Below are 13,821 nucleotides of genomic sequence, written 5' to 3'. Positions count from 1 at the left end.
CACAAGGGAAAATAAACTAAAATACTCTCCACTGGAGAACATCCCCCTCTAAACCAAATAATCCTACAAAAAGGACAGTCTACAGAATTGTTCCCAGAGACAGTAACTACCTATTTTTCAGCCAGCCTGAATGCTATCTCCATCTGTTGGAGACAAGAAAAGAACTAAGCACATTCAGCTGTGACAGACATTTCACAGGAGTGGGACTGTAAGAGGTTTTTTGTTTCCTGCCTGCACTGTAGTGGAAGTTGGATGTTATACCCATTCCTGGGTTAGAATAGAGACTGCATGGACCAGCACAGTGTGGGGGTTTTTTTTTTTTGGCAATCACAAAAGCATACAGAAAATTAAAACTAGCGTAACCAGCTCTGGCATCAGCCAGCATCGTACAAAATATGAGCGTAGTATAAGAACCTATACAGAATAGATTATACATTGACCCAAATGCAATGTACTCCAATGAAAAATATTTTCATTTAAAATTAGAAAAAAACTACTATTATGTAAAACTGGGCTTTCATTGGTCTTGGAAGATAGCTTTTTTTTTTTTTAAATCTCAAAATTTCTAACCTGGAGTGGATTTTAACTCCGTACCGGCATGCTGCTCAGGTTCAGTGGCCAGAACATCTCCTTGGAGTTACAGAGATCCTGTTTGAGCTCAGGTGCCTTGCAACATTCTTGAACTCCCTCAATGCACATGCGTAGCGTAATCCATGAGGCACATGAAACTTCAAATGCTTGCTGGAATACCTAGCTGGAGAAGCGCACACTTTCTAATAGCATTGTAATTTGATTTCCCCAGAGGGCAAATGAGTGGCATGTACTCTGTTGGGACTAACCCTCGAGCACTGGAGACCATGGTGCAATGATCTGAGCCCTGGTTTGATCGCTATCTGTCCTCTAAATATACGGCCAGAATAGGTCCGCTTTAAGACACAGATATCAAACCAGGGCTCAGATCATTGCACCAGTGTCTCAAATACTGAGGGTTACCCCAAAAGAGTGCAGGGAACCCACCAGCCCTTTGGGGGGTGGGAAATCAAGTTTAAATGTTATTTGAAAAAGAATCTGCTTCTCCAGGTAGGTAAGGCTGAGGCTCATCTACCTACTTCACAAGCGTAATGGATCACAGGGCTGTCTCTCATGAATCCCTTGTTCAAATAGCCCCAAATCTGGATCACAAACCATTCCTGCCCTACAACCCATTCCATTTATCCCCCTGCCCTAGATGCAATCCCAAGCTCCTCTCACTCAGACTCACCCCCACCTCCTCTATTGCTAGAGAGCATTCACCTGTTCAACACACACAACCCTGACAGATTTTAGCAATATGCCTTTCAACCTTTTTCAAATTCCTGCCCAAGGTAGGACTTAGAATGACACTAGGTGGGATGGGTCAGGTTCAAAAGGACTACTGCTTACCACCTTCAGCTACCCAGCTGGGGTGAAATGTTGAAAACTAAAAATGCTGTTAACCCCTGTCTGCACATGCTCACAGTAATCCATCAGGCTTCTGAATACGCAAGTGAGGCTTAGCATGGAACTGTATTAGAGATCACCCTCAAGCATTTGAGACCCTAGTGCAATGACCTGAGCTCTGGTTTGATCGCTATCTATGGGGGGCAGGGGGAAGTTGCCAGAAAGTGTCAACTTTAAGAAGAGCTGTCTTCCAGGGGCTCAGGAATCTCTTGGCCAAAGGGCCAAAATTTGGACCACTGACATACCCTGTGCCTCTATGAGATGCAACAAATCTCCTGGCCATCTGATTACCCATACAGATTTTAAAGCACTTAAAGTGTCTGTTCTAGAACCTCAAAAACAACCGAAAAACCCCTGTTGTGAACATATTCCACCAACCCCATATTGCTAATTAGAGATTGTAACGCCCTGCGGAGCGGGTATTCATCCAGTCACACAGCGTGACAGAAGTAAAAATGAAAAGTTTAGAAAAATGAATAATCTTTTTAAAAAATATTAACCCCAATTCAGTTGCTTAGTTTGATTTTATTTTTCCTACATTTCTTCAGAGGGCAAGTTCTTAAATCCCATGCTCACAACAGCCTCAACTCCATAATCTTGTGTAAGGATTCAAGTTTGCTTAAAAGTGCTTATTTTTGATTGGAAGGGCATTCTTTGCCTTATATTTACCTTTTCAGAAATATTTAATCAAGGATATTTGAAATATTAAAATGAAACAAAACCTGCCTTAAGTAGCCTTGGAAAACTGATTAAAAACTTGACTAGTTAAGTTGTTCTTCAAGAAAGAAAGTGAAAATGGAGTGATTAAGAGCTTAGAAGTAAATTGTAACACTAGTATATTCATTACTTTTTTCCTTCTTACAATTATAACAAAAATCTAAACATCAACTCACCAAGTTCTGTTTGTCTTGCATTCTCATTTCATAGGCTGTCTGCCTGGGGTTACTGATTGCCTGAGGACTAGATCTATTTCCTCTCCCCAAAGCTTGAGGGGAAAACTGGCCACCAGGAATAAAAGAAGGCTGATCCCTCTACAAAAGCAAGCAAATATACACGGTGATATAAATCTAATATTGGAGATTACAAGAATAAAAATTAGCACGTATAGCTGATATTCCTTTAAAGTTCTTAGATTATCAGTTGCTAGAATATAAAATGAGCACAGTTGGATCACAATTATTTTTTCAGTTCATCTTAGAACAAGTATGTTTAAGCAAGACCTTGTATATGTAAAATATACCCTTGGATAAGATGGCACTTAATTTCAGGCCTTCCTATTTTCAAGGGTTTTATTAAATGCGCTCTCAAAAAGTTACATTTTTGTACTGAAGTTCCAGAAACAACAGAAGAAAATATGATTTTTTCTTTTTAACTGAAGAAACTCCATCTAGCTATTAGTGTGTGAAAAACAGGATTTACATTTCAAGGAAGATAAATCATTTTCTTGCACTCTGATAGCAATACTTAGACTTGATATGCACATAACACTCAATGAAAAGGGGCTCTATAAAGTTTGAAAAACTTTGGTTAAATGAAGTGACGATGATCCTGTGATACTCCTCCACTGTATATCTAGAGTCCTCGTACCTCAAGGAAATACAAAGAGACATCAAGCTCTGGGAAATGGCTGGGGGCATCTGACATATTAAAAGCACTGGACAGAGATACTGTCTTGAAGCCAAGGGTCCCAGTGTACTGAGGCCCTTCTGGGTTTCTTGGATCATTAGGTCACATTGTAAAGAAGCTACACCTATTTGAATGAGCTATCAAGTAACATGTTTATTATACAAATCCTAGATTCAAATGAACATGCCAGAATCTATTCTAAAAAGTCAGGAAAGACATTTAGTATAAAAAACCCACAAATTAAATGCAATTTTAAGGGTTTAACATACACAAGTACATGTTAAGGCCGTCACAACAATCAACACTTTGCCGTTGTGAATAAGTGGTATTTTGTATTACTGTGAATAAATCTGCACATATATTTTAGTCACAATATGAGCAAGTTACACTTGCAGAGGAAACCTTGTTGTGGAATTCTGACTTGCCTGTTTAAAGGTTCAAGCTTGATTTAGCATTAACTGTTTAATTTTCTGTAGTCAGTTTACTAAACTCTTAATCAGGCTCTCAATTAAGAGGCACATCTTCTGTTCTCTCTGCTGATTGCTGACAGTGTAACCCAATGGCACAATCCCTCTGAGCAACTGGTACTGTAAAGTATTTGATACTGTAGTCACATTGTACAGATATTGTTATCCTTGAGCACCTTAATCTTTTCCCCCATTTTAAATAGGTTTAGATTTAATTATGTGATTTTTCCATTCAATGCTGCAAGTTTTTTATAACACACTTTAAGACAGTTCAGAGTAAGGCAAAAACTATGCAATTGTTACTGCAATTTTATCTAATTTACTGAAATGAGACTAAACTTGTTTGTCACAATATAAAAATGCCTGTAAAAATGATCTCTTTAAATTTACCTTCATTCTTTTTCTTTTTTCTTTTTGTCGTCTTCTGAAGTTCTCCTAAAACACGAGTAAAAACAATTGAAGTAACCCAGTCTTAAAGGTCTTTCCCGAGACCCTCCATTAATCACCACACAAAGAAAGATTACGTAGTAAGTCTGAGTAGGCGTCATGGCTACAGACCTCTGAGGCTTGCAGAACTGAACTCTTCCGTGGCCCCATCTAGGATTACTGGTCTATGGCTTTTCTAAGCCATACTAGCATCCTATGGAAAACACCCTGCAAAACTGAAGGGCTTTCAATATGGCTCACAATACCCAGAAAATTACATTGGGACAACAAGACCTTTAAAGCACACATGTGAAGATGCTGAAACAGAATTTTGCCCATCTGTCCACCTGGGTGAAGATACTACGGAAGTCCAGATGCTACAGGTAACTCAGCATAGATACATGTTTCTTGTCACAGTTGCTAGTGGCTCAAAAAATTCCTGACCTTTTTTATTTTAAGATCCTGGATCTTGCTCCAAAGCCTGTTCTTCTACAAGTGTCAGGTTTGCTAATGTAGTTTAGCATATCATATTGAGAGAATTGTAGATTATGGTTATGACATACAGTACATCCTGCCAACATTGAAACAATGTTTTTCTGACGGGATACTCAGCGCAGTTCTGTTCCCTTGATTGAGGGGTTTTATTACTCTCCTTTTTTTGAATAAACTATTTAGGATTGTTTGCTTAGTACTTTCTAGCAATACAGGTATAACCCAGGTGCTAGGAAAATGCTGCAGTGTAGTGAGTTGTTGACCATTTTAAGTCGAATTTCTTTGAAACAGCTGAAGGATCTCTTCTGAAAAAAAGCAGCACTGTAATATTTACTGATTACAACACAAACATATTTCTCTAGAACTTAACTAAATTTAATACAACGCACAAAGCTGCCACCAACACATTTAGCAGGGAATTTGTCAAAAATCTACCTGCTGGAAGAAAATCCATAAAAGTAAAGAAGCTTTAAACAAGTCAGACAGCCAAAAGGACTGAACAAGTGCAATTATTTTGGTATTCTAAAAGCATTAATAGTTAATGCTTTTAGAATATGAAAATAGTCATTGGTACATTAAATTCTGAAGAACCCTTCCGTGTAGCTAACAGGTTTGACACAAAGCAGAAAAGTGAATACATGGTTACTTTTAGCCAGCTTTTACACAGAAGTAAGTGCTCCGAGTCAAGGACTGTCTTTACAGTAGTGTTATGTACTGTGCCAGCCTCATTCCCTGCACTAAAATAATTAATTATGGAGGGCCTGAAAAATCCACTCACCTACTGGCCATTGGCAAGAAAAAAGCTTGTTTTTTAAAAGAAGAATTTTCAAATCATTATGGTTGAAAAGAACTAAATATGAACTGAAAAATACACAATGGAGTGAAATCTTATCTTTTAGATCATTCCAGTGCCTGTTAGAATTCAGAACTTTCCCATGGTGCTGCAAAGTGAAAACTACAGGGTTGTCTATTTTCAAAGGTACTATTCACTACACTGTGGGCAGCAGTGAAACTAACAAAAAATCACGTCAGTTTCACTACAGTGTTGCTTGAAACAAAGAAAGGCCATGGAGTTATTCACTCTAAAGGATGACCCAAAGGGGAGACTGGCGAGGCAGGAAAGGGAATTGTGTGTGTGTGAAGAGACTAGCCTTATTTCATTATCAGTGTTTCCTATATAATTGTACAATACAATGAACATCTTCAAAGTAGTAACTGTGACACTGGCAAACCAGATGCCAGCTCATGCCAAGTGCTCCTGGGCCACACGAAACACTGACAGATGCACAGCTAGTAACCAGTCTGGTTTGCCTGTGTTAGTGTTATTAAAACTGATCGAGTTATAAGAAAGTGTTTAATGTTTACACTTTATGAAATGCTTGGCTAATACTGCATCCTTATGTCCCATATTTTAAGGTAATATTTAAGTATTTTCTCTGCAACTATAAAAGTGTTTACTAAAACTATAAAACCCTAGTCAGGAGAGAAGCATTACCAAGTGTGAAATATTAAATTTACCACAAGAGGTGTCATCACCTCCCCCACAAAAGGTGGCTTATAGACACCAGACAAGCAATTGTGGAACATCAGCGGACAAAATACTTGGCTGACTGCTTCCCCAACACTCATGAAGAGGGTACATGCCCAGGCTCTCGTGACACCACAATTTGAACGTGGGGGGACGGGCATAAACATTCTAGCCAAGAAGGAATTGTCATCACTATACTGCTTGGAATTCAGACAGGGCAAAAATTTCTAAGCATAAGCTAGGGATCCCCAAGCTGGTTGGCTTGGGTCAGCCCTAAAGGACATATAAAGCTAGCATATTATAGCAGCTATTACCTTTTGGAACCTAAGACTCATTTATGTATGTTGATCTGCTTTAATCTTGTCAATAACTCATTTCTTTTTCTTAGTAAATAAATTTTTAGTTAGTATTATAGGATTGGCTACAAGTATCGTCTTTGGTTTGAGATCTGAGGTACAACTGACCTGGGGTAATCGACTGGTCCTTTGGGACCTGGAGTAACCTGAATATGGTCGTGACGCTTGGTGTAAGGGACCATCTATCACAAAGGTAAGCTTACCCGGCTGGTAAGACAGATTGGAGTACCAAGGGTGTTATCTGTGACTTCATATTACTGTGCTTTAGGAGTTCACACTTGTTACTTGGCTAGTGAAATCTAGTTCTACAACATATAACCAACCAGTTTGGGGACACTCTGCCCAGGTTGGCACTCACGCTCACGAGCCTCTCCGGACAGCTTGACAGCAACATTTCAAGGAAAACTGTTTCTAAATTCTACTAAACACTGCAAAAAACCAGAGGTTCCCAAACTGGGGGCACCACAAGGCTACTAGGGGGCGCACACACCTGACAGGGCTGCACTCCAGGGCCAAAAATGGGCTCTGTCCAGCAGAGGAAGCATATGGGGTTCTGCAAGGACAGTCTCAGCTGCCAGGACCAAGTTCCATGCCCATCTCGCTCCCCTACTGCCACAGCTACCAACTGACAGTTTCACTCCTCTGCTGAGGAGGTTGGTGGGGACTTTGAGCAGGGAGCCATAGACTGCACCCAGGGAGGTACTAATCCCCTCCCCACGGCCAGACAGATTGGCCCCAGCTCTTCAGTGTGGCCCCAGGGGCACAAAGCCTGCACCAGGGAAGTGGATAGAATTGTACTAAACGGACAGAGTCAGGAAGGCCAGTACTCATGGGGTACAGCCTCCTGCTCCCCTCCTGACCCTAGGGCCAGCCCTTCAGTGCACCCCCTCTTGCACTCCACTTACACAGGAGGACAAGATCAGGAGCTGGCTCCCAGCAACTGAGACAGGTGCGACTACAGCAAGAAGCAGGCGGCTTCCTTGACGGCTACATGGTGAATACCCCTGCACTTCCTATGGGGTACTAGGCACCCTGCTTCCTCCCTCCCCCGTGAGAACTGGGTGCTGGGCACCTTGTTCTCCAACCCCCTTGGGTGCTGAGTACTCCCCCCCCAATATCGTGAGTACTGGTTACCCCTTTCCCAGCCCCAAAGATATGGCAGGCACACATGGGACATGAATCTGAAGGAGGGCGCAGCAAGAAGTTGGGGAACCTGTGATATAAGCCATCTAAGATGATCGTGGAGTTCAGAAATGCTTTACCTCATCATCTTTCCTCTTTTTAAAAATGCTATCTTCAACTTCTCCAACAGCCAACATGATCATCTGTACCCTTTGTAGGTTGACATAACCACTCTCTGTAAGGTACCCCTGCAAAAGAAGAAAGTTAATGCATGTGGTGAAGGGGGTTCCTCCCAAAATTTTGGATTTTTGTTTTCTAATAGCTACACAAAAAGTTTAAATGTACCCCAGTTTTGTGCACCACATTTTTATATATGCCAACCAGACGATCAATTGCTCCCTCCCTGTGAACAAAGAATAAAAAGAGTTAAATTCTAGTCTCTCTGCCACTCTCGTTTACAGCGATGCTAGATATATCCACAGAAAAAAATGTCAATAAATCTATTCTTGTATATACAGTGGCTTTACATACCTGATCTCCAAAGATGGCAAATGAGGAAGAAAGTCATTTCCCACGAAGAAACACATGAAGACCCAGTCATCTACACTTCTCTCAATATCAAAAGTAAAAGGCAAACTGGCCATAGTTAGCTCTTTTTCCAAATACTGCAACAAAAAAAAAAAAACAGACATTGGGAAGCTGGTTGGATGCTACTACAAATAGACTTTACATAAAGCAGCTTTACAAAACAATTTTGCATACCTCTCGCAGCACACTTAATCGGATAAAAATAAACTCTTGCTCAGAACCAGGAGGACAATCTGCAAACTGATCATGCTGCAGTACAAAAGAACATGGGAAAGCATTACTCACATGCTGGTCCACCTGAAAACTTTTTGGCTTAATATTAAAGGTTTAATCCAAAAGGAATTAAGTATAGAGATACAAGTCCAATTCCTGAAGTCTTTATACTATTTTTTCCTTCTGTTTTTACTTTGACAAATTGCCTATCAACTTTAATAGTAGTTTTACCCAACTAACTAGTAATGAAAGAGTGAGTAGATTTCAAATTAGCACTGTATTGTAAAAAAGAGAGTCAAGTCATTCCTTTCATATTACTGCTGTTGTACTTCAAACCCCCCCCAACCAAAAACAAAAAAACAAAAACACAATGCAACAAAAAAAAATCACCCACCATCTGTGGACACTAAACCTTACTACAATTGAACTATCAAAGAACTACCACAAACTGTTAAAACTCTTACCTCTCCTTGTTTCTCTCTTGGCAAGCCTTGACAATCCTTAACCTCATGGCCAAACTGACTACAAAGACCACACGGTTTGGGTTTATTTGGTTTAAACTCTTCTCTGATTATAGTGAAGTTTGGTTCATGTGTAGCTAGTCCAAGCATGATCAGATCAGCTATCAACCACAGCAAGAAAGAAAAGTAATGAAAAATAGACATTAAGGCTTGCATATGAATTAAAGAATCAAGTATATTCCATTTTAAACAACTGCGAGCAGGGCATGTGGGGGTGCATTCAGTACAATCTGAAATACTGTCCTGTAAAAATCAGTGTTGTTTGATACTACAGGTATAAATTAATTCTTCAGCTATGGATAATACTGGATCTTGCCCCCAAAAGTAAAGTAGAGCTTCCAAAAAATACATTAACCAATCCATGGGATACTTCGAATGCATGCATCACCTTAAGCATCTAGCTTATTCACCATTTGGAAACTGCCAGTGTTAAAAGCTTAATCAACAAACTTATTGCTAGAAAGGAGGAGGACTTACCATCAGCCCCACACAAACAATGATGAGTGTTTGGGTCATGGTTTGGTTGAGCTAAACAAAACAAAAACAAGTGTGTTCAAATCAAGCTATTACATGCAATTTCATCGATTCTTCTGAACACGTCTTACAAGTATACAACAGAAGTGTGCACATTTTAGTTGACTTACCTCTCTGTCTTCTAATGTAATCCATGATTTTGTGTTCCCCTTCACCAGGAGCACTTGCATCAGATAAAATAACCTGTAAAACGTTTAGAGCTATGTAAACATTTTTTTTTTTAAAACTGTGCTGCTGACATTAAGAAGTGAGTAAACATTTAAGATTTGTGTCTTGACCATATGAATGCCGAACACTTGAAATGTTTAGTAATTGCATCTAAATTGCCTTTACTTCATTATGAATTATACACTCATTGCACCCAATTTAAGAGTCACTTGTTATTTACACTCTCTGAATTACTTTATTCAAAGAGATTTTCTACCAATTCTCTTAAAATAATATGTTAACTTCATCATAGAGTACTGACTAAAGTTAGTAGGACTGACAGTTAGCTAATGTATCCAAAGTTTTCGAAGCAAGTTTAAAAGTCAGTTAAAACATGCCTGAGACCCCCACAGACCTCCTTTAGAACTCTGGAATCCCAGACTCTCAGATACCACTGTGATGAGGATCATACAAGTACCCAGACAGACCAACAGTGAAGTTCACAAACTCAGTTGCTTATGAAGGGAACTGCCCCCCAAATTAGAACACATTTTAACAGCCCATCTAGGGTAAAAGAAATGGTGAGCAGTCTCTGAAGAGGCTGAATATTCTCCCTCCCAACACAGGGTAAATGCAATGTTATCAGTCAGCAGAAAGACTTGATGGGAAAAACAGGAAAGCCAAAAAGACAAGATAATAGAAGTGATAGGAATCATTTTGGTTGCCTAGTATTGTGTTGTCCTCCAATCACTTGTAATAAATGAGATCAAGAACTCGGGCCTGAGACCTACAAGAGCAGGACGCAAGTTAAAAATCCAATACAGAAAAAGAAAAAAAAAATTTCTGTAAGAATGTGGGGGAAAACATAAGGGTAGAGTCTTAACTCATACAGTCTTTAGAGACAATGTACCTTGGCTTCCAATACCATATCCTATTATTGTGCTCCTTAAACCCCATTTTTATATAAAATCATAACAAATGGCTCTACTGGACAGTGTTATTAGGATGAAATGTATCTTTTAGATGAAAAACCTTGATGTGCAAGTTACTCCCATCTCCAATAACACCATAGTGCCAGAAGACACGGCTAATCTACTGTTTAAATTTACACTGTTCAATCATACTATAGTTCAGACTAAAACAGCCACTCTAATTTTTTTTGAAGTAGGAAAGTGTGAAACTTACTGTCAAATTTTTCCACCCTGGGTCATTGTTTAAACGATCAGCAATGTAATAGCGAAGGCATTTAGCAAGATTGTCCATAAACTCGGTTCCCTAAAAGGTGACAGAAGAAAATAAATTAACCCATAATTTAGGTGTTAGCAGTAGCTGGTTAAAGTACAAGACTACTTACTGGTGTAATACAATTGCTGTCAAATCTCTCTTTCACTTCTTCTGGAGGAAGAAAGCCACCTAGAGAAAGAAGTTTAACAAAAACACGTCAAAAATAAATAAGAAATTAACGCCACTTTTCCAGGATTATCTGGAAACAAATTGCTTATCTGAAACAGTGAACAAAAAACACGAGCCCTTCTAATAAAAACTATTTTTTGATCCCTCCAACCCAAGAGCAAGCTGTTGTTACCACTGCGTTATCTTCAGTCAAAATAAGCAGAGAATTAACAAGGAACAAGACTTCATGATGGTCATGAAGTACTTCAGACAAGGTCGTTGAGAAGAAAAATTGAGTAAGCTCAACAGCTTGTCTCTTTTGAGAACAAAAGGTGGGCAAATAAAAGAAATCACCTCACTCATCTCTCTCTCTCTACTACCCTGGGACCAACACTGCTATACTGTCACTGCAAACATGAAATAGTTCATGCAGGTGGCTGCAAAGATAACTTCTTCTCCATGCTACAAGATGCTGGACAGATTTTGCCAGGAAGAGACTTCCTCTAACTAAAGCTGTTCTTGGCTTCCAAGAACTTTCCTCCTATACCTTCTCCACTTAGGGTGGCCAGATGTCCCGATTTTATAGGGACAGTCCCAATATTTGGGAATTTTTCTTATATAGGCACCTATTACCCCGCACCCCCATCCCGATTTTCCTCACTTTCTATCGGGTCACCCTATCTCCCCATGTCTCCTTTCCCTTCCTGCACCGTTGAGCCTTATACCGCTGCCTCTCATTTAATGCCACAAGCATCTTCACTCTTCCTCCACAGCACTTTTGATTAGCTCTCCATTACAACAACCACCTCTCCTCTCCCAACCTAACCTTAAAAAAATTAAAACGAATCAAGAGGTGCATGGGACAAAGAAGGGGCATTTTTCTTTTGCACAATTTACTTTAGATTGTAAGCTCATTGGAGTAAGGATGTATTTTCATAAGTTACTATACTATGCATGCCTGTGGCAGTCACCGAGCCCTACATTTTTCTGTAGTATCTAGCTTCTGCTATAGTAAAAAACTGTCTATTTCAAAACAAGATGCCACTCTCACACTTAAAGCCATCAGCTACTGAGTAGCATCAGATATGATGCAAACATCCGTACCTTTTGCCAAAATTTCTTGTCTTATTCTTTGCTTCTCTTCTGCACCTTCCACTCCTTCCTTTGATGCTCTGAATCGCCTGGATCTCTGCTGATTCATTTTTGCACGGGGAGCCTAAAACATGTGTTATAGTATTTTACTCAACATTGTAGTTGATGGTTTTATCCTTATCTGCTCAGTTGTTTTCTGTGACTTGGTAACACCCAACACAGCCTTATGGGGTTATTTAGACAATACATCAGGGTGGAAACAATCACGTAAAAAGTTTTGCATCTTCCAACTGGCTCCTCCCTTCTTTTACATGTTCCCTCCTCCCCCAAATGAGTTCCCATAGCTGTAAGACCACAGGAAGCTAGTACTAGTATCACTGTATGTTCTTTTGCTGAGCCAATTTCTGGGCAAGTGGCCTGTGATTTTCAAAAGGGAACAGGGGAAAGAATGTTGATACTTGGTCTTCATCACTGGCTGATAAAAGTCAGGTGAAAACTAAATATGCTCTCCAGGAAGCTTCTGAAGTGTCACAATGGTCTGCCAGGTCCACTGCAAGTGCAGTGACCCCAAACCAGTAGTAGTGACTCAGGATTTCCTGGCTCTCTCACGTGGTCTAAGATAAAGTTATGGACTTTGAAAATAAAGTCCTAGTATCTCCAGTCTTACAATATTAAAGCAGACTAAGGGCTTGTCTTCACTACCCCGCTACATCAGCGTAGCATGTCTGGTGAAGACACACTTTCGACGGGAGAGCACTTTGCCATCGCATCAACGTAATTACTCCACCTCAAAACAAGGCAGAAGCGGTGCAGACTTACATGGTAGTGTAGACAAGCCCTTAGGCTTCTGACCACTCAGACTTCAACCATCCTTTTAGTCACCCATCTATATCAATAGCCTCGTTCAGGTATCAGCCCTAGAAACCTTAAAAACATCCATCTCAGGACATGAAGCATCCGGGAAACCAGTAAAGCCAACATCCTCCCATAACTCTTAAGTAGTCACCAGCTCCTAAACAGTACTTAATCAGGGAACTCTGCTCCCAATTTTCTCTTGACATCCAGAGTTCCACTCCCATTCTTTTGGGGACTGCCATTCCTTTTCTCCTTTTGGACTAGGAGGTTGTATTAGCAGAAAGTCGCAGATCCACCCAAAATACCCCTCTCTCCTGTTCTGAAGCCATATTTTGTATCTTTCAACTTCCTCATCCCTTTCCAGGGATTCTTCTCATAAGTTACCAAAAAGAAAGTCTATCCTTTGTTACAGACAGGAGCAGTAGGCTGGATGCTACGGGCTTATATTCCTATCAAATTTTTATAGCCATTACTTTCTCAATCCCAAGAAAAGTAGTATTGGGAGGTGCATAGCTCAAATTTCTAAAGATGATTTTGCATAACATCCACTGAAGAATTACATTCCTACAATCTAGATGTTTCATTTTTCAAGGTATTTGTGGAATGACTAAGCACAATCGAGGATGGATAATTATGTACTGATTGTTCTATTACTAGCAAAAATAAGTTTTTACATGTTAACTTTACGGTAAATTTCCTCCCTTCTCCTTCAAGATTGGTTTGAGTTCTTGATCAGATGCCTTACATGGAAAATGTGCGCAAGCATAAGGGAAATTCCTGAAGTTCAGGCTCTGAACTCCCAATATAAGGTTCTCTCTTGTTATAGTTAAATTTCAGACCTAGAGATGATCCCAAAACAACGGATTCCCTTGACTCAAGAAGCAGACACCCATTTCCTCCATCCTTGCCTCAGCTTCCGTGAAACTTCCAGCTGCTTGGCAGGGTGCCTGCCCATCAGTTTCCTCTTTAGCTTTAGCCTATTC

General features: G+C 40.0%; 1 protein-coding gene across 2 annotated transcripts in view; it reads right to left on the bottom strand.

Moving 5' to 3' along the window:
* Nucleotides 1-13,821, bottom strand: part of XRN2 (5'-3' exoribonuclease 2) — an 85,364-nt gene that overhangs the window by 57,525 nt on the left and 14,018 nt on the right. For both annotated transcript variants that reach the window (XM_037896241.2, XM_037896243.2), the window contains exons 4-15: nucleotides 11,996-12,107; nucleotides 10,854-10,912; nucleotides 10,685-10,774; nucleotides 9,463-9,535; nucleotides 9,296-9,346; nucleotides 8,762-8,919; nucleotides 8,259-8,333; nucleotides 8,028-8,161; nucleotides 7,842-7,899; nucleotides 7,637-7,744; nucleotides 3,963-4,007; nucleotides 2,373-2,510 (exon numbers count right to left, since the gene is read on the bottom strand). In XM_037896241.2, coding sequence (XP_037752169.1) covers nucleotides 2,373-2,510; nucleotides 3,963-4,007; nucleotides 7,637-7,744; nucleotides 7,842-7,899; nucleotides 8,028-8,161; nucleotides 8,259-8,333; nucleotides 8,762-8,919; nucleotides 9,296-9,346; nucleotides 9,463-9,535; nucleotides 10,685-10,774; nucleotides 10,854-10,912; nucleotides 11,996-12,107 — 1,101 coding nt within the window. The remainder of the gene's footprint in view (nucleotides 1-2,372; nucleotides 2,511-3,962; nucleotides 4,008-7,636; nucleotides 7,745-7,841; nucleotides 7,900-8,027; nucleotides 8,162-8,258; nucleotides 8,334-8,761; nucleotides 8,920-9,295; nucleotides 9,347-9,462; nucleotides 9,536-10,684; nucleotides 10,775-10,853; nucleotides 10,913-11,995; nucleotides 12,108-13,821) is intronic.

Source organism: Chelonia mydas, chromosome 3 (assembly GCF_015237465.2).
Source record: "Chelonia mydas isolate rCheMyd1 chromosome 3, rCheMyd1.pri.v2, whole genome shotgun sequence".
Taxonomy (NCBI): Eukaryota; Metazoa; Chordata; order Testudines; family Cheloniidae; genus Chelonia; species Chelonia mydas.
This window is presented reverse-complemented; position numbering and strand designations above follow the sequence as displayed.